The 19,983-nt window shown below is 62.9% G+C and overlaps 1 protein-coding gene across 2 annotated transcripts in view; it reads right to left on the bottom strand.

Moving 5' to 3' along the window:
* Positions 1 to 1,586: 1,586 nt before the first annotated feature.
* Rfx2 (regulatory factor X2) overlaps positions 1,587 to 19,983 on the bottom strand; it is an 82,499-nt gene continuing 64,102 nt past the window's right edge. For both annotated transcript variants that reach the window (XM_071610406.1, XM_071610410.1), the window contains 12 exons: positions 15,559 to 15,740; positions 14,364 to 14,483; positions 12,608 to 12,723; positions 11,532 to 11,650; positions 11,193 to 11,305; positions 10,541 to 10,695; positions 9,066 to 9,163; positions 7,714 to 7,863; positions 6,670 to 6,878; positions 4,411 to 4,564; positions 3,203 to 3,245; positions 1,587 to 2,804 (listed from right to left, as the gene is read on the bottom strand). In XM_071610406.1, coding sequence (XP_071466507.1) covers positions 2,692 to 2,804; positions 3,203 to 3,245; positions 4,411 to 4,564; positions 6,670 to 6,878; positions 7,714 to 7,863; positions 9,066 to 9,163; positions 10,541 to 10,695; positions 11,193 to 11,305; positions 11,532 to 11,650; positions 12,608 to 12,723; positions 14,364 to 14,483; positions 15,559 to 15,740 — 1,572 coding nt within the window. In that variant the 3' untranslated portion in view covers positions 1,587 to 2,691. The remainder of the gene's footprint in view (positions 2,805 to 3,202; positions 3,246 to 4,410; positions 4,565 to 6,669; positions 6,879 to 7,713; positions 7,864 to 9,065; positions 9,164 to 10,540; positions 10,696 to 11,192; positions 11,306 to 11,531; positions 11,651 to 12,607; positions 12,724 to 14,363; positions 14,484 to 15,558; positions 15,741 to 19,983) is intronic.

Raw genomic sequence — 19,983 nt, 5'->3', positions numbered from 1 at the left:
CACGACTCCTGCTGGACGCCCTCCCTCTGCACGACTTCTGCATGCACCTAATTGGCCTCCAGCTCCTCCCTCTGCCCTCCTCCTGCCAGGACGCCTCTGGAGCCCAGCTGGGTGCCATGGATGCCCTCCAGGAGCTGGACTTGGGGAGGCTGCACTGCTGTCTGGTCCTATCAGGGGCAGGCACCCATGAGGCTCTGCCCAATGCAGCAGTTGCAAGCACAGGTAGAGGCATTTCCATTGTGGGAACTGGACAGGTCACCAAGGGGTGGGGGAAAGGGCGCAGAGCAGCAATCAGAGAGGTGGGAGAGGCCGTCCCTGTCCCGCCAGGGCACCCCTCCCTCCTCAGCACACCTGCAGCCGTAGGGCACGGGCACCTCCCATCACGCTCTTGAGTTCTCGCCACCACTTTGAGGGCAGGGCCATCGTGGGCCCTCTCCTCTCCCCACCCAGCAGCAACTCACTGAGGTCCAGCTGAAGGCCACTGGGGCTGTCATGGCCACTCGGGCAACCCAGGGACATAGGTTCCTTCTCTCTCGCCGTCCTCATCATCAGACTCAATGAAGGAAGCCCAGAGCAGTGAGCTCTGAGACTGTGAGCCAGGAGGAGCGGGGACATGCCAGGGGCAGGCGCAGGGCCAGGCACAGGGGAGTCCTGGGACTTCCCAGGATCGGCCTCACAATTTGGAGGGCCTTGGTGCAAAATTAAAACTGGGGCTGGGCTCCTTGTTCAGAAACGAAGAGTTCCAAGATGGTGAGGGCTGGGGCTGGGCCAGCATCCCCCTGCCTCTATGGGGCATCCTCTCACCCTTTCCCGAGAGGTTGGTCCCTAGGCTACTCCGGTCCCACCCCGTCAGGATCTATGGACTGGGGGCCATTTTTGGAAATGTGCACACACGGGTTCTCCAGGGCCCTAGAGTTAGCCCATGGCCCACCCAGAAGGCCCCGAGGACCCTGGTGGCTTCTCCACGGCTGTGCGTCTGTTCATCCTGCCACAGCTGGAGGGCACAGGGAGGGCACGCGCTCACAGGTGTGCAGGACCCTGGCCGTCCGTGGCAGCCGGCCGGAGCACTCCTTTGCTGCCCTCACTGGCCCCAGCTGCCCTGCCCGGAGGCCAGGGGCTCCGGCTCCACCAGGACAAGGGCCTGAGGGAGGAGGGAGCAGGGGCAGTGGCCGGGCAAGCCCGTGACCTGGGGTGGCGCATGGGGCAGCGGGGAGCATGGACCGTGACCCCTGAAGGGGCGGCTCCGAGGAGGAGCAGGGTGGAGGGCTCATGGCCTCCGTGTCCTCCCTGCTCCTCCAGCGGACCCTGCAAAGGACAAGGCGGAACCCAAGGCCGAACCCAGTCTGTCCTGGTCTCCATAAGGGGAGGGACGGGGTCAGGGAGTCCTTTCACCAGCTCCAGTCTCCCAGAAGAGGGGACGACACTAGACATTCTTCCGTCTGAGGTCACCAAGTCTGGAGGATGAGGCCAGACAACACTGCTCTCACCGTGGGCTTGGCCCTTCCCACCCCTCGGCGCCCTGCACCCCTCCTGCTAGCCACAGGGTGAGTCTGCGTGAATGAGAACAAGATGTCGGGGTCTGAATATACTGCAGTACACACGTTCATAAGAAACCTTCTAAGAACAATTAATTAGAGCAAAAACTATTGATATAAACATTTTTTCCAAAAAGAGAAACTATTGCATTTCATTGGACGGTGCTTCCTAGACAGAGGCTCGGTCTGAGGTTGGTTTCGGGGGGAGCTCGCGCTCAGCTGAGGCAGCGTGACGGAGCGCCAGGGCTTTCCAGGCACACGGGTCCCCGCGTCTCAGGTTCAGGGCTGTGCAGGTCCTTGGTTTTCCTTTGTCCTCAGAGAAGAGCTCTGGCCTCAAAGAGGTCAGGATGGGACCTGGCAGGGGTCACATGCCCCAGAACTGCTGAGAGGGAGGGTTCAGAAGGACCTGGCGGCAGCAACTACCACAGCCCCCCACGAACTTGCTCCAGAGCCAGCGGTTTGGCTCAGCGTGGGCTTGAACTTGGACAGAACCCCAATCCTTGCTGGGGTGGATCAGACACGAGTGGGCTGCCTTCCACGGCTTGCTCTTTTCTAGCTCCAGGTCTGATCCGTCCAGGGACGCGGCCACTCGCAGCTGAGACTGGAGAGGCCTCTGGCATCAGGACCGGGACCCTTGCGGGCTGGCTGCCTCCTGCCTCAGCACAGCATGGCCCGGGCAGGAGGCCCAGGATGGCCTGTCCACACAACGCCACAGGCATGGGCTGAGATTGTCCCTTGCACCCAGAGGCACGTGGTGAGGGCCCTGCTCCCTTCCAAGGGACCCACGGAGGCTGGAACTCTGCGCCGGCCGACAGCACAGGACGCCCCGGGGCTCTGCTGGGTTTCTTCCTTTTCTCTTTTTAAAATCGTGGTGGAAACTGGCACTAGCTGAATGGAGGGAGGACACACGTGGGGACCAGCGGCCGGCCCTCCGGGGTTGGAGGGCTGTGACGCGTGGCTGTGGCGGGCGGCGGCGGCTGGGAGTGCGGAGGGAGCGTCAGCAGTCTCTGGCCCGGGGCAGGGGTACCACCGTGGGCCCAAGTCAGAGTCAACTCGCTTCATCTAAGAGGCACTAATGTGGGGCGGCCAAGGACGCCGTCCCTAGAGTGGCCGGCGGCGTCCTCCAGGACCTCGAGGAAGGCGCCTGTGGAAGGTGCTAGATGCCCTGCAGGGAGTGGTTCGGGTCGCTGCGCTCACGCTTCACCAGGGGCTCGCCCAGGCTGCGGGCACCCGCTTCGGCCTCGCTGCCTCGCTCATCACCGATGTCATCTGCCGGCCGATGGGAGGGAGAGACAGAGGCTGTGCTCACAGAGGAGGGGACAAGCCCTCCCGCGGGTGACTTCCCTTAACCAGGGCCGACTGGCCTGGGTCACACTGTCAGCAGGCTGGGCCTCTGGAGTGCCCTGGGGACAGGTCCTCACCCCGGGCAAGGAATGGGTCCAGGGGTCTCTGTCCCAGTGGCTATGGAGCAGGAGGCCTTGGGCCGCCCTGGATGGCCGAGCCTTTCTCCGTGGGCCCAGTGTGGTAAGACCCCCGGGGAACAGGCTCAGGATGGCCCAAGGGCACCACAGGGACTTGTGCCCACGTCCCAGGTGCCACCAGCCACCGGCCATCTGAGGAGGCCCTCAGCCCTGGGGACCGCCCCAGGGAAGCCCAGGCACACCCACCTTTGTCCAGCAGGGTCAGTGACAGGGAGGCGAGGTCGTTGAACTGTAAGAGAAGGGGAGTCAGGGGCTGGCACAAGGCCGGCACTGCCCCACGAGGGCTCGCATGGCTCAGAGCCGCTCCTGTGTGTCCCCCCCCCCCCCCCCCCGGGCTTTGAGCGGCTCTGACGCCTCCAGGCACCACCTGGGAGCGGCTGGTGGGTGGAGGCGCTGACTGCAAAGGCCACCAGGGGCAGCGGCTGGCAAGAGAGATGCCCGGCCTGGAAGGGCTGCTTGGGGCCGGGGCAACCGGCTGCCCTCCCTCCAGAGCCCAGCGCCTGGCCACCCGACCCGTGCAGCACCAACGCAGCTTCCACAGTGTCTGGGTGAGGTGGGGGCCCTGGTCACTGTCTTTGGAGTGTGACAGCCTCTTAACTGTGAGGAACCGCTGCCCTCTGCCCTCCATTTGTTCTAGAACCTCTACAAGTGAGGCTCCATTTCTTCTTTGAAACAACCCCACAATCGTACCCCTAGCTGTAGACCCAGAGGAACTGAAGGGGGGGGCCGACAGCTCAGGTCCACGTCGCAGGTGGACCACGCACACCTGGCGCGTCCTCAGCCACAGCAGGAGCCAGGCTCTGATGCCGCAGTGCAGGGGGACCCAAGCACCTCAGGCTCAGTGAGAACCAGACACACAGGCCACAGCATGTGACTCAGTGACAGGACAGGTGAGTCCAGAGACAGGACGTGGACTTGCGTGCTGGCGTGACTGCTCACGGTGACAGGGCCATTTTGGGGGCAGAGTGCTCTAAGGTGGACACTGGTGAGGGGCTCACATGCAAATGCACTAAGTGCCACTGAATCGTGTACTTCACATGGCACATTTGTGGCCACACCTGTCATCCCAGCTGCTCGGGAATCACAGTTCCAGGCCAGCCTAGGTGACATAGCAAGAGAGACCCTGTCTCACAACAAGGAGGGCTGGGGAGTGACGCAGTGGGAGAGCACTCCAGGTTCAGTCCCCAGCACCAAAGCAGAACAAAATACCAGGTCGACTTCTGTGTGTGGGTTCTACTCCGATTTCCCAGAAGCCTGGGTGTGTCTGGGGCCCCGAGAGGCCAGGTCCCAGCGAGTCGCACTGCAGCCGGGACCAGAGCCAGGCCCTGGGCTCTCCCTGCTCCAGGCCTCCTGGGCGCCCCGGCCACCTGCCCTGCCACGCCCCAGGGCCTCACCTCTCCCATGACGGCGATGGGCGTCTCTCCAGTGGCCTGGGCCACGCGGTGCTCCACCAGGTAGAACATGTACTCGTCGTAGAGCAGGCGGATGAGGTGGAAGGAGCCGAAACTGGCCGCGCTGCGCAGGGTCAGGTCGCGGATCACCATGGAGCTGGGCACAGGGGGACAGAGGCCGGAGACTCTAAGTGGGGCCTGGGCACCGGCCGGCTCCTCCAGGACCCCAGAAATCCTGGTGGTCCCGAGACTGCTGGCCTGCAGGGCCTGCCAGGGAGACCACCTCGTCTGTGTGACGGGCAGTTGGGTGGGCTGCCCCTGGCTCCCCAGACACGCAGCACCGGCAGTGGCCACAGCTGCGGGCACGTCCTGCGCCTGAGGCTGAGGGGGGCTCCCCTGGGCGGCGAGTGCTGCTCTCGCCCAGCTGCCACTCAGGAGCCGGGGTCCAGCAGGGAACAGCAGTCCTGCTCCTGCTCCAGGGACGGGCTTGCTCAGGGAGGGGACGGGACCAGCCAACAGACAGCAAGGGGCAGGCGAGCAGGCACCATGGGAGACAGCGGGGCACATGGGCGGAGGATGACAAGGACATGTGTCTACCCAGCGAGGCCTGTGAGAGCTTCCTTAACGCCCGAGGCAGCCGCAGCCAGCTCGGGGGCCAGCAAGGCTCGTGGGGTGTTGGTTTGTGTGCGGTACCGGGACTGGGCCCAGGGTGCTGTGCCACCGGGCCACACCCCAGCCCTTTCTGTTTTTGTGACGGCCTCTGGCAAGTCACCCAGGCCGGCTTTGAGCTTGCCATCCCCTCCTGCCTGAGCTCCCTGAACAGCCGGGGTGACAGAGGGGTGCCACTGCGCTCTGTGGAACACCACATGGCCATTCGCTTCTCTGTGGGCAGCTAGCCAGCCTGGCTGGGGGACAGTGAGGAATGGGTGTGGCTGGCATAATCGGGGGGCAGGACTGGCTGTAACTGCCCACGCAGGGCCCCCGGCACCCCACGCTCCTCAGGACAGCGGCCCCCTTTCCAGGTATCCGTCACTCAGAGAGGCCAGAGTGGCCCAGGGACTCCAGGAGCCCGGTCAGAGTGCGGCCCTTCCTCCCGCGGGTCCTGCTGCTGGTCTCACAGGTCTCACAGGTTCTTCTCTTTGGAAGGCTTCTGGTGGTCCGCTGCCCCGGGCTCTGAAGTCCAGTGAGGGTCTGTGGGGAGCAGGGCCTCCCATAGTGCGGATCTCGGCCTCTTCTCAACTGGGAGACTCGTGCCCTTCAGTTCTGAGTCTCAGGCGTCCCTCCATATCCTCGGGGAATTGCTCCAGGCCCAGAGGACACCTGCCGGTGCCCACGCCCCTCATGTCCCACAGCATCGAGGCGCGTCCTCCTGTGGACTGTGGACCTTCTCTGGACGGCCTGCGACACCCGCTGCCGCGCCAGGGCCATGAACTCACCGTCGGGCCGGGCCGCGAGGAAGCAGGTTGGCGAGTTCGGCGCGGACACGGTCTTTCTGAGTCTTCCTTCCTGCAGTGGGTGGAAGCCACAGACGCAGAGCCTGGGACCCGAAACCGTAGCCGGGAGGGCTGGCCGGATGGTCGGCATTTTCTTTTTCTCGTTTTCTCTCTTCTTAGAGCCCGTGGCTGGGTGCTGAACCTCTGGATCCTGAGCCTGTGCTTTCTTGGTTTCTCTCATGAAGTCTCTCACCGTTGTGCCTCCCATTTGCTTGCCACGGGGGCGTTTTACGTGTGGCCCAGGCAGGCGAGCGTAGCCAGTCAGTCCACGGGTCTCGGGTGCACGCAGGCGTCCTGCTGACGGTGACGGACACCTGGGACTGGAAGGCGCTTATTCTTGGTAGTGTGGGTGGGCCTTGCCCAATCAGCTGAAGGGACTTAAAAGGTGCGGCTTCCTGTGTCCTCGGAGTTTCCGCCTGTGGCTGCAGATTCCAGACGCATCCAGTCACGGGAGCCATTGCTTGAAACAGCCCTCTCTGCTCCCCTAATGTGCTCGCCGGACCCCAGGGGGCTGCTCTGTGGAGACGGGGTCTGTCTCTGGCTGCTCCTTTGGCCTCCAGAGAGCAACAGGCTGCTGCTCTCTCTGGTTTGGCCCTTTGTCCTAACTGACTGCGTGGATTCCATGTTCCAGACTTAGTGTGCCCGTCCTCTTTGTCCTCGAGGGCCACACCCAGAAGCTGGGCTTCTGCAAGCTCAGCAGCCAAGTGGCAGGTGGGGTAACCCACCCCGCCTCCCCGGACGTACCTCCTGGGCGGAGCCTGGGCCTTACCTGTAGAAGGACCACTTGAGCAGGAACTGCCGGGCGGCCTTGGGGAAGCTGGGGCTGCCCACGTGCTGCTTGAGCACCTGGGTCACCACGTTGTCCAGCCAGCTGGCCCACTGGTCCAGCGAGCTCTGCTGCTGCAGGGTCAACTTGAAATCCTGCTCCAGCCGCTGCACCAAGCTCTCCTCACACTGGCACACCCACGAGGCCTGCTCCTGCAGACAGCACAGGGACAGTGGTGCCCTGTGCTGACACAAGGACGGGGCCCAGCCACTACAGTCCCCCAGACCTGAGCACGGCTCAGCGGGGGCCTCGGGCTGTGCCCAAGTTGGGTTGTTCTTTATTTTTTTGGTTCTGGGCTGGAACCAGGGCCTCACACACTGCACCAGTGCGTGGGCACCCGTTGGGCCTCCTTGACATTGGCCACTGACCACTGAGCCGAGCACCTTCAGCACCTGCCTTACACTGCAGGCCGGCCACGGCCGGGGCCTGTCAGGCGTCCAGGGTGCACAGGCCTCCTGGATGGAGGCTCGCGTCACACCGCATCTTTGTTTTGGTTTTGTGTGTGTGTGTGTGTGTGTGTGTGTGTTCACTTATTCCACAGAGAAACTCAGGGGGGAAGTGAGGTGAACACAGAGCTGCAGCTGTCACCTGTGGCTCCTTCAGCCCAGAGGGCAGAGCCACGACGACGGCATCAGGGAGGTGACGTGAGTGTGGCGCCAGCTCTGGGAAGCTGGGGGCGTTTGTGAGGAGGGTGAGTGAGGTGTCAGCCACAGCGCCTGGGCGGGAAAGGGGCCTGAGCCATCAAGGAATGGAGCCACCAGGACCACGGTGGGCTGGGCGGGGCTCTGACCGGGCACCCGTTTCATGCAGCAGAAGCTCGGCCAGGCCCCGGGCAGGTGGGTTTGCCGTGGGCTGAAGCCATGGGACTCCTGGTTTCCCAGAGGAGGGAGGCCTAGGCCAGTGCGGGGAGGACCCTGAAGTCACGGCCTCTCTGCAACTCAGCCCTGTTCTGAGCCAGACTGCGGGGACCACGTCTGAGAAAGTCACCTGCACGTTGGCAAAGTCCACGCGGTTGAGGTCGCTGAGCATCTGATTGATTTGGGAGGTGTTCTGCAGCACGGCCCGGGCCGCCTGGGCGAGGTGGTTGAGGGACGTGTATCTCCGCAGAGTTTGGGCAAAGGCACTGACGACACCCACCTGCGAGGGGACAGTGTGGATCACCAGGTGCCGCAGGCCCCGGAACCAGGGGCAGGAGGGGCTCTGTCAGTTCCCTGCAGGGAGGAGGCAGCGGGAGAGGGCCCTGCTCTGCCACAGCAGGACGAGGAGTCACACCACGCTGGGCTCAGATGGCCACAGTACAGCCGTGGCCACTTCCAGTCTCTTTGTGAGTGGGAAACGCAGACTCCTGGGCATCCCGGGCCAGGCTCTGGGGCGTGGCCTGGGAGTGGGAATTCACAGCAGCCGCCCGGCTCTCAGCCCAGAGCCGCAGAGACCGAGGGCGGGGCGCCAGAGGCCCCTGCACCCCAGAGCTATTTGGGAAATGCCCCCAAATGCCACGTAATCATTCTCTTTCTCGCACATAGGCAAAACCTCTACCTTCTGTTGGGAGCGTGTATCTGGAAACACACGCCCTGAATTCCTGAGCAAGAGATGCTGAAGGATCTCCGCCCCCCAATAACTGGGGCTTGACCCCAGCCGGGATAATGAGGTGTGGCTCCAGGGGTGGGTGTCACCCGGTGGGGTGGAGCCACACCCTCCTGTTCCTTTGCAATCCTACCCCTTTGCCCTTTGGGGGATAGAATGTTCCATGGGACCTCCCCTCGTGTGTCCCTATATAGGAACATAGAATCCCAGTGCCTCTCTCTCTTTCCACGGACCCCTAAGGCCAGAGAGTCATCCCCGAATTTTGAAAAGGTACTTCTGTGTGTTTCGAGCTTTCTTCGCCATTTTCTTAAGTTATTGGGATTTTAATTATCAGTTCAGATTTGTGAACCCACCGAGGTCGCCGCTAGGAGAGATGGCGATAACCTTTAAAATTCAGTCTGTGGCCAGGACGGTAACGACAGGGCTATAGCGAGGAGATGGGACCTCCTCCCGTGACCACCGTGGAAACAACCCGGATAGGACCCTGAATGACGCCCGCCATGGCCCTCCCTACCTACTCCACACACAGAGCATCCCCAGGGCTCCCTGAAAGGGCCAGTGCCCGCCTGACACTGAGAAGCAGCCGCTCTCAGGCACAGTGGTCCTCGGGTTTCTGGGGAGCAGGGCAGGGAGCCCCTCCTGCCAACTCCCGCTCCCCCCCCCCAGAGCACGCAGGGACCAAGGGGTCCCTGGGGCCTGTGGCTGCAGCTGTCCTCCCAGACAAGGGTGGGGGCCCAGGCCCAGCCTGACGTTACCTTGGTCTGGATGACCTGCTGCGGGAAGTCACTCATGGCATTGGCCAACCAGCCTTCTAAGCTCTTGGCAAAATTACGGATCGCCTGTGTCAAGGTACCTGGAGACACAAGCCACAAGGTTGACAGTGAGGAACGTGTGGGACAACGTGGGTGCAGGAGATGCCTGCCCGGGAAGGACGGCTGCAGGGGAAGGAACTGCAGGCATCCCGAGGTCACTGGGGCCAGGACACTTAGAGAAGAGGCCTGGGAGAGCCACCCTTTGCCACTGCCCACCTGTCTAGGACAGTGAGTCTCACCCAGAGTGACTCTACCCCAGAGGACACTGGGCAGTATCTGGGGACATCTGTGGCTGTCTCAGTTGGGAGCTCCTGGTGTGCAGCTGGTGGAGGCCAGGGCCACAGCCCAGCACCCTGCAGCGCCCAGGACCCCACCCCAGAGGACACCCAGCCCCGTCAGCGATGGCAGGGGAGACCCCGATGCATACGCCACATGCATGTAAGAATGTTCTGCCAACTTCCACACTGATGTTGGCAAAAGGGGACTATGCCCAGGACTCGCATCTTCACTGGAGGCTCGTGCTGGTCTGCAATGACCAGCTCCAGGCAGCGAGGCCACCGGAGAGAGGTGGCCTGTCTGTCCTTCCTCATCTCCTGGCAGAAAGCAGCCTGGCAGTCCTCAAGACCCAGACTCGCCCTGCACCCATGACCGCTGCCAGGCTTGGCCTAGTGCCCAGCAGCGGGCGGCCTGAGCTCTCCATGCTCCTGTCTCCCCCAGGGCCATGGGCACTCAGCCTGGGCGGGCACCACAGCCCTTGTGAGGCCTGTCATCGCCGTGGAGGGCGGAGGCCCTGGAGCAGCCCACCGCAGGGGCTCACGTGTTCCTCACGACGCCCTCACTCTGACCCCTCATGTCCTCTGGGGCCATCACAGGCAGAGCCTGGGGTCCCACAGTGCTGGGCAGCCCGGGGCTCCGTGCGCACTGGTCGGGTGGGATCTGATGGGGTTAGGTGGCCCCCAGCCCAGCAGGCTGCAGGAGCTGTGCTGCCATCCTGGCCATCCCTTGTCCACTCAGGAAAGCCCCAATCTTACAGGGAACCTGGGACAGCAGGTGCTGGCACATCCTCAGGACTAGGGTGGGTGACAACTTTACGTGGCCCTGAGGTGCTGCTTCCCTCACAGTGACAGCTTGGAGCTGTGACCAAGCCACTCTCAGAGGCCATCGGGCCACTCATGCCCTCCAGCAAATCTTCCAGAAAGCACTGAGCCTGGCCTGGCCTGCCCTGGACAGTGTCCTGACAGCTGGCAGAGCCCCCGACAGCCACTAACTCTGACACCGTGGCCCAGGAACAAGGACAAATCCATAGGCCCTCGCGGACCCGGGAGTGTTACCTGAGGAGGGCGGGAGGGGGCGGGAGGGGCTACGCGTGCGCAGGTGATGATGGGAAGAAGAGGGAGGCAAGGAGATGGGCCTCTTACTGGGGACCGGCCTCAGCACGTCCGGGATGAGGATCTCCACCAGGGCCTGGTAGAGGATGTGGTCACAGCTCCTCATCCACTTGAGGACAGGGTCATGTTTACACAGGGAGATGAGCTTGTCCTTGGGGAGGACGGCACCTTCTGGCTCGTCGTCACTGTGGAGGGATGGGTAGGTGGGTGAGCCTTGCTGGGCAGGGGGAGCTGCCCTGCCACGGGAAGACCAGAGAGCACCCCCCCAACCCCCGTGAGTGGGGACAGGCCTCTGTGGGCTTGCTCCCGGGCCCTGCAGCTCTGCCCCACCCTCAAACGTGATGCTGGAGGCCACCATGGAGCACCTCTGGGTCTTCCCCAGGATCCACAGTGTCCCCTCCTCTGTCTGTGGCCCATGTGACTTATCTCACTGCAGCAGTGGGTCAAGGTCACCTCTATGTGGGATTGAGTCATGGCCACCTCTATTAAACAGTCTGATTTGAAAAGGGTCAAAATTCAACAACAGGAAGTATAAAAGAGAAGGTGCCTGAGACCCCATTCTCAGGGAGCTGGACATTTGTGGGTCACCTGTGGCCATCAGCAAACAACAGTCTGCAAGTTAACCCTGGTGGGCCTGTGGACTGGGCAGGGGTGGCCGCCTGTGGTTGGTGGGGGGTGTCACCTGGCAGGCAGGGAGGTGGGGCCCTCGCTGGAGCAGGCTTTCGCGTTCCAGAAGGAGAGCCACAGCTTCTCAATGTAGTGGAACTGCAGGTTCATGACGACGCCCAAGGTGGCCTGGGAGGGACAGCGGCTGGTCAGTTGGATGCACGCGTGAAAGCACGAATCCCCTGTGTCCTGGGAACACGCAGTGAGCAGCCATGACCACGGGAGAGGGGAGGCAGGGGGACTCAGGCCTCCTGTCCCCTCGTGCCATGCCTGGAGGGGACCTGAGGCTGCAGCCACTCCAGGGAAGGACTGGGGCGCGGGTCCATGGGGCCGGGGCCAGGGCCATCACTGTCACCTCACAGTGCCGTCTGTACACCAGCTGCAGGGCCTTGACGTCGTGCGGTGTGATGCTCTCCTGCAGCAGCATGCCGCCCAGGTCGGGGGCTGGGAACTCCGGGAAGACGTGGGAGACGTCTGGGAGGAACAGGAGGTCAGAACCGGCCCTTAGGAAGTGGGCAACGCGCAGTCGAGAAGCCCATGTGCCGGGGATGCTCCTGGGCAGGCATCCGGGCTCCTGCATGCAGTTGGTGACTTTTGTAATTTTTAGTTTTCTTGAGTACAAAATGGGGACAATACTGTCACACCCAGAGATGTTAAGTAAGCTGATCCAGAGCGAGCCGAGCACACAGCAAGCTCTCGAAACCTCGATTCTCAGAGCTGTGGCGCAGGAGTGGGGAGCCCATGGACACCCACAGAGCCAGCCAGGGCAGCGCATGTGGGGAGACCAGTCTCTGTGGCCCCACTGTGACCTCCTGGGCACAGGCCAGGCACCAGCAGGTCCTTCTAGGAACCAGCCTAGAAGGGTCTGTCCAGACTTGAAAAAATACAAGCCTCGAGGGTCTCCAGAGTCTGACAGGGATGCCCGCAGGCCTCCCGGGGGTGGGAGTCCAGGCGGCAGGCCCAGGAGGGAGGGCACGTCCGCCCTGCCCGAGAGGCCAGAGGCTCCAGGGGAGCCGGGAAGAAAAGCCAGCGGTGGCCGGAGCTGCCGCCCCCTGAGCGCAGGCTGTTATTTATTTATTTATTTTTGTGGCCCTTGGATCGAACCCAGGGCCTTGTGGGGGCGAGCACTCGGCCCACCCAGCTCTGTCCCCAGCCCAGCTCAGGTTCTGGACAACACTTTCTTTTATCAACTCATTTTTCTGATGGTCACTTAATGCATGAATTAATTATTTTGGCAAAGCGGATCACTTTAAAACCCCGGGAAGCCGGCCTGGGAGTTCTCCTGGGCTTCCCATTGACTGAGCAGGATCACGAGGAAAGCGAGCCGTGCCGTGGGCAGCGCGCCCTCGAGTGCGCGTGCCCGGCAGCAGGACCCCGCGCCTGCGCCTACCTATGTACTGCTGGTGGTGCTGGCTCTGCGCCTGCGCCTACCTATGTACTGCTGGTGGTGCTGGCTCTGCGCGGCCATGGCCTGCTCCGGCGTGCTGTGCAGGCTGCTATGGGAGCTGCCGTCCCCCAGGCTGTCCGTCTTCTGCGCTGGCCGGTACCTGGGAAGGCCCAAGGAGCAGGGGGCTGAGCAGGATTCAGTCTGGGTGTATGTGCACGATTTTTAACCACGTTGTCAAGTCACAGACAAAAACTCCCCCTTAGCCATTTCTAAGTGCCCACAAGGCTGGGCAGCCATTACCCACCCGACTCCCATCCCCTCCAGCCCCCGCTCCCACCCTGCCGCTTCCTCTTTCTGTGGATCCGAGGCTCCAGGGACCTCCGGATGGACCCTGCAGCGTGCACTGTGTCTGGCTCATGTCCTCGGGTCCATCTGAGCTGGAGTGGGGTCGGTGCCCTTCCTTCCTAAGGCAGACTCGAGCTCCACTGAGTGGATGGCCAGTGTGCCCACTGACTGCTGGTGACACTCGGGCTGGGTGTGCACACTCCCTCCCGTCTCTGGGTGGGTACCTGCACTCTCCCAGCTGCTATCCTGTGGCCTCAAGGAAGGGTGGAGCCAGAGGGCAGGGGTGGCCTGTCCAGGCAGCTCACCCAGGGTCAGGACCTGAGGAGGGAGGGCTCCCCAGACACCGTGCAGAGCAGGCAGTGCCAGAGCTGGCTGTACCTGTTCCCACTGGGCAGTGGGCAGTGGGGCAGGCCTCATGGGGGAGGACAAAGTGCCAATTGGGTGTGGGGGACCACCTGGTGCAGGCTGTGGCTGCCCCAATGCAAGTCCGTAACCCTGCCCCACGAGAGCTGCTCCTGAAACGACACTTCCCAGAGTGGCAGGTGTCTGCCAGGGGCCAAAGCTGAACCAAGGAAGGGACAGGGTCCCTTGTGTGGGCAGAAAGGACAGGATGGGCCAGGGCTCTGTTCTGGAGCCGCTCCTGTGCGACTCGGTGCTCCTGGCCTGTGTGGGGGGCGCTGGACAGCAGCCCTAGACCAGGGCTCAGAAACGAAGGCCCTGGGTGGAGTCTGCCTCCTGTCTGTGGCCGCACCACCACCCGCTGCCTGGCAGCGTCACCAGAGCCGGCAGGCCTGCGCGGTGAAGGGTTTGCCTTAAAGGCTGGCGAAGTGTGTGACACACAGAGGAGAGACCATTCCAGAAACGACTGGCCGTCCCAGCCCCCAGGAGCCGCGGGGAGGCCGGGAGGCCCCCTTCTCCGGGCACCCTGACGGGTTTGCTGCGCCGTTTCCCCTTAAGCTTGAGAAAGTGAAGATGTGTGACTCTGACTCCGAGACTCTGGGAAAGGCTAAATGTTGGAGACCGTGAGAGGATCGGTGGTTGCCAGGGGTGGGAGAGGAGGGGACACCCAGGGCGGGGAGGCCGTGACGCCCCTCTGAGGCTGTCATGGTGGAGACGTGTGGCTGGACACAGCACAGCAGATGAGCCTGATGCGGACTGCGGGCCCAGTGACCACGACGCGTCAGAGCAGGCCGTCAGTGGGGGCTGTGGGGGACAGCGGTGGGAACTCTCTCTACTCCCACTGAATGTAAGGGAAAGTTAGGGGCTGGAGACCCCTGGCTGCTGGAGGCTGCTGGCCTCACGCACTGGGCAGAGCTGCGAGTCCTGGTGCCCTGGATACTAGAGCAGGGTGGTCAACAGAAGCCCCTGGCCCACAAATGTCACCTTCAGGAAACTGCCCTCCTAGCTCTCCAGGGGGACCCAGCCTGACCCCCTCAGCTTGGGGACATCACCCACCTGGGCTTCTGGTGCAGGGGCTGCTGCCGCATGGCCATGTACTGCGTGTCCTCCTGCAGCCGGTTCAGCGGGGAGTCTGGCTTCAGGCGGATGCCATAGTAGTGGTACTTGGAGTTGCCCCTGGAGCAGACAGCCCGGGCTCAGTCCCCGCACACCTCAATCTAAAGGTGGCTCCTCACGGCCCTCTGCGTTTTCTAACCCGTGTGAGTAACGTTCATGGCGCATTCTCACCCTGGCCCCTTGTGGCAAGTCCCCTCTTTTTTAGTATAATAAAGGCTCTGAGAAGTCCTGCAGCGAGCAAACCAGGCCAGCCTGTCTAACCCCCACGCCCCCTGGGGACCGTCATCATTAACGACTCCTCCCACCCTTGGTTACTCTCATGGCAGAGAAGCGTCACCGAGGTTCGTTATGGGAAAAATGATGACCTGAGGGCTTTAAATAATTTTGTTAAGGGGACAAGAGAGCTGCACGGGACCTAGAATTGGCCAACAGGTGGAGCCGTGCAGACTTTGTGGCTCCTGAAGCCACGCTCCCGAGGCTGGGGACAGGCACCCTGGCACTTTCTAGAAGAGATGTGTGCTCAGCTGGGTGGAGACAGGCAGAGCTGGCCGTGACCCCGAGGCCTGGGGCCTGTCCTTCCCCGGTGGCCTCTGCTCTGCTCTCTCGGGCCCACTGCCGCCGTGCTGCTGACGCTTTGAGTAGGCGAAGGCCCTAACGCCATTTCTGTCAGTGTCGTGGCAGATGCCAAGCCTGGCTTGCCACAGGGTCACCTTACGGATGCTCCAGGCCACTGGCTTGGACCTGGCCGGGCGGCCTTCTCTGCTGGTAAGGGGAGCTGCCCGGCTGGGGGACGAGCCCACTGCCTGTGGTATTCCACGGCCGCTGCTGGCCCGGGAGAGGACATGGGAGGTGGGCAAGCATCCAGGAGGGCAGATAACCCGGGGCTGCCTCCAACAGCAAAAATAAAAACTTGCGATTATGAGAAATTTCAAACAGAGAGAAAACCTCAAGTCCATCACTGGCTTCTAAAGGGAAAAATGGGGCCATGGCTCCAAGTTCACCCGACGGGGCTGTAGGTCAGGGCACCTCTGCAGGAGACTCCCCCTCCCAGGTGCCAAGAAGCCCATTTCCAGAAAAAGGAAGAGGGGAGGATGTGGGTGGTCAGACACCGGTGGCCTGGGCTCCCGCGACCCACCTGGTCCCCAGCCGCCGGGTCCGCAGCCCCATGAACACGGAGCGGATCAGCTTCCCGAAGGACGCGGCGTTCACGGGGTCCAGCTTGTGCTCCTGGCAGTGCCGCAGGTAGTGGCTGTACAGGGAGCTCCTGGGCAGGCTCACGCCCTCGGCCGTCTCGTAATTGTCCAGCAGCCACTGGAGCTGGAGAGAGACACGTGGCTCTTCAGAACCCAGGACCCAGTGCCACGTGGACTTGGGACTGAAGGGCCTGCTCTCCCTTTCCCAGAAACCGCCAGGGCCCAAGCCACCCTGGCTGCCAGGGCTCAGTTCTCCTTCGTCCATTCGTCCCCTGCTCGGCCAGCCCCGCGTCGCGATGGCATGTGACCCAGAAAGAGATGAAGCCTCACGGTGGCATGCTCCACCACACAGCCCCACCACGCGCCCTCAGCGCACAGGACGCCAGGCAGAGCGCGGGCAGGTGGGGCGGAGCCTGCACCTGGGGCACACGGGGACAAGACCCCGATGGAGAGGACCCATGAGGCCCCACACCCGGCCTGCATGGAGCACGGTCACTCCAGCTCCGTCTGTGCAAGACCCCACAGGGCAGAAGCTGAGGGCGCTGCTAGGGCCAAGGTCAAGCCAGGAGGGGAAGGGCCAGCCCCAGAGCTTTGCTGCCTCTGGGCAGGCGCAGGGGCTCAGTGCGTCCCCTCCCACTCGACTCTGCCGGTCAGCAGCCTCCTTCCTGAAGGGACCCCACACAGCAGCCGCCTCACCAAGTGTCCTGACACTGCCCAGAGGCCAGCGAGCCAAAGCCAAGGCGCAAGGACGGAGCTGTGAGGGGGAGGAGGCCTTGAGCCAGGCCTGTCCCAGCCGCCCTCGGGGACCTCAGGGCCCCGGCCACCCCGCCTGGGGAGGGCAGTGCTGCCTCCCAGCCCCCCGCGCCACGCACTGCTGACCTGCAGGACCCATGGTGGCGTCTCCCCTGCGCTCTGCGCTGCCTGCCTTGCCCCTGCCCACCTGCCCCCTCGAGGTCCTCCCTTCTCCGTCCCTGGGGCTGCCCCCCGCTCCCTGCAGGTGGGGAAGACGTCGGAGATTCAGCAGACGGAGCAGAGGCCTCAACAGAAAGGCAGCCGCCAAGAAGTGGCCAGACTGGGCCAAGCGCAGGCTCTCTGGGGGACGGGGAGCCTGGGCCTCTGCGCTGGAAGCAGGGCAGGAGGGTGGCCAGTCCTGCCCCAGAGGCCCCAGGCCCTATGCAAACGCAGGGGCAAACGCAGAGGCTTCCGGGCCTCTCTGCTGCCACGCGCTCTGCAGGTCAGCAGCCTCCTTCCTGAAGGGACCCTCGGGCAAGCCCTGCTCATCCTGGAGCCTTGGGTTTCGGTTCCCTGCCAGCTGCAGAGCTGTCCACCCAAGTCCACGGCTTCCTCCGTGGGAACCGGGGGCCATCTCTCCTTGCTGTCCCCACAGGCCTGCCTCCCACAGCTGGATGTGGATCCCCGTGTGGCCTTCTGTGGTCTGCAATGTCCCCTTCCCTGGCTGTGACCACTGGTGACTAATTAGCAGCTGTCCATCTCATGTGTCCAGTGTGGGTGCTGTGGCCCTGGGGAGGAGGGACCCAGGCCCTCATCCAAGGAAGGGAGGTGGAGGACAGGTGGCGGTCAAGGGCTGAGGCCTGTGAGCTGGGGCAGCAGGAAGGGCCTAGGAGGAGAGCGTCTTCCTGACCTCCTTGGGCTTCACTTCCACAGCCCTGTGCTGACTGCTGGCCTCCCCACTCCCCTGCCCGCCCTCTGCTGACACCATCGGTGGCAGGCGCCTGTCTTTGTCCCAGAGTCTCTCTGGCCAGGGCCTCTCATGTCCCTGAGCCCTGTCACTCCATGTGATCTTAGGACAGGGCCACACTGTCCAAGCAAGTCCAACTGAACCTCTGAGGCTCTGCCCTCTTACCTCTCAGGGCACAGCCTGCTCTGCACACCAAGGCGGCCACAGTGACCACACCTGCACTCCCCACCCCCGTGTCCCCTCCAGGGAGGAGGCAGCACACGCAGGGATGGGAGGGTGGCCAGCGTGGAAGCCACTTCCCTCAGGCCACCAGATGTTGCCTGCGTGGCCAGAAGCAGCGGCGGTGTAAATGTGCTCTCATCCGCCTCCCCTGGTCTCCCAGGGCCTGGAGCCCCTGGGATCTCCACCTCGCTTCCTGTCCAGATTTGGCCTGCGCTTGTTGACTGCGCGTCTCCCCTGGGCACGCAATCCCCAGGGCAGGGATGAGATGGGTGTCCCTGTTTGTCCCCCAGGACTCTGAAGACATCTGAGAATGACAGACAACACAGATCACCTGGAGGAATGAGGATGGGTTGCCTGGCTGGGCAGTGGCCACACCTGTGACCCCAGCAGCTCGGGAGGCCAACAAGGAAGGAGGATCATGAGTTCAAAGCCAGCCTCAGCAAAATCAAGGCGCTAAGCAACTCAGTGAGACCCTGACTCTAAATAAAATAAAAAATAGGGCTGGGGATGCGGCTCAGTGGCTGAGTGCCCTGAGTTCAAACCCTGGTACCCCCCAAAAAAAACCCCAAAAATAAAAACAGGGGTGCCTGAACAGAAAGGGGACAGGGCCAGCAGACAGCATCTGGGTACTGAGGCCAGGGACAGTTCCTCCGTGTCACCCCACGGTGGGGAGCTAAGATGCACTCTCAGGTCGTTCTCTGGGGTGGCGGGAGCCAGGTCCAGCAGTCCAATGTCCTGAGGCTGAACACGTCAGCCAGTCGGGCAGGAGCCGAATGGGGATCCGGCTTCTCAGCTCCTGGGGAGCAGGTGTCATGGGGGCCGTCTGGAGGGCACTGCACGCTGGCCTAGGGGACGCCAGGCTCGTGCCAGCTGGACACAACTGCTTCACACATCAGAGGAGAGGCTTGGCAAGAGGAGTCTCTGCCCATCACCCCCGACACGTAAATTAAGGGCAGAGCCCCCTGCTGGGGTCACTGTGGGTGCTGATGTCAAAGGGTGTGTGGTTGTCTCGACAAGTCTCTGGGGGCGCGGAGCAGGCAGAGGCAGCTCCGCCTTGGCAGGGTGGGCTGTTCTCCAAAACGAGTGACGGCCCTCTCTCTTCTGTCTGGTGGCCTCCTGGCGGGCAGGCCAGGCTGTGCTCTGACCACTTACAGACTCCGCCTGGCTACACCTGGGGGACTGTGAGCGGCTCCAGGGCACAGGCTGCAGGTCAGGAGCTGGGCACCAGCATCCAGCACCCCCGTCGGGCCCTGCAAGAGCCCACGTGAGCTCATCCTCCTGACTGTGCCTGCCTCGCCCGCCGCAGAGGTCCCCCTCCTGGCCTCAGGTGACTTGGCATGCTCAGGAGCGGACAGGGCTGGACAGATGGCCTTGCAGATTCTGGGTACTCTGTGGTCGCTCTGGGCTGTGCTATGTCCACATCAACGGGACGTGGAGAACGCTTTCCAAGGGCACATACTCGTGGAGCCCTGCTGGCCCGTGGTGCTCGCCGCTTGGCCAAAGGCTAAACGCTGCTTTTTATGGAGAACCCCGAGCACTAAGCTCGCCCTGCGGCTCTGGGCTCTGCAGCCACAGCCCCTGTGGAAAGGTGTCCCTCCTTCAAAACGGGAAGGCAGGGCTCACGTCCACCCTGCACTCAGCCCACCCCTTGTCCTCCAGGGCTCTTGTTCCCACTATAGCCACCTGTTCCTCACCAACTGGACACGCTTGGAGAGACGTGCCCTTTGACTTCCTTGTCGTGCAAACACCACTGCGTGCAGGTGCATGTGGGAGAGGGCACACCTGGTATGTGCCCAGGCTGCACGGCACACACAGCCCTGTAGTCCTATTGCCCCAAGTGTCGCTCTGCCATTCGTGACTACATATGGGGCGAACGCGCCCGAGGCTGGTCCTGACTGGCCGAGTGAGGTCTCGCTGGGCCACACGCCACAGCTTGGGCAGCCTTTCTGAGCCCCAGTGCTGGCCGTGTTGATCATCAAACTTTGGACACCCTCCTTTTCACCCACTCACTGACTACCCACTGCCAGTGGACTCAGGCCAGGCCCTGTTCTGGGTGCTGCAAGCTGACCATAAACAAATAGGCAACACCCCTGCCTTCCAGAAGCAGCCATTTTAGGGCCGAGACCCACAGTAAGCAAGAAAGATGTACAGAACGAGGGATGGTGTGACGTGCTGCGAGGGCAGGGGAGGGCAGGAAGGCTCCCTGAGAAAGCACCCAGTAAGAAAGGGCGTGAGGGTGAGTGGGCCGCCGCGGGGAGCAGCATTCTAGGAGAAGGGCACAGCCTGTGCCAAGACCCTGAGGCAGGGCGAGCCTGGCACGTTGGAGGAGGAGCCAGGAGCCCCAGTGACTAAAGTAGAGGGAGGGAGGGGGAGCGAGGGAGGCCAGGAGGCCAGGAGGGGACGGCGGATCATGCAGGCACTTGTGGACCGTGGGGAGGGCTTGGGT

Source organism: Marmota flaviventris, chromosome 1, assembly GCF_047511675.1.
Source record: "Marmota flaviventris isolate mMarFla1 chromosome 1, mMarFla1.hap1, whole genome shotgun sequence".
Lineage (NCBI taxonomy): Eukaryota > Metazoa > Chordata > Mammalia > Rodentia > Sciuridae > Marmota > Marmota flaviventris.
The sequence above is the reverse complement of the archived record's forward strand: the minus strand, read 5'-3'. Positions and strand labels throughout refer to the sequence as shown.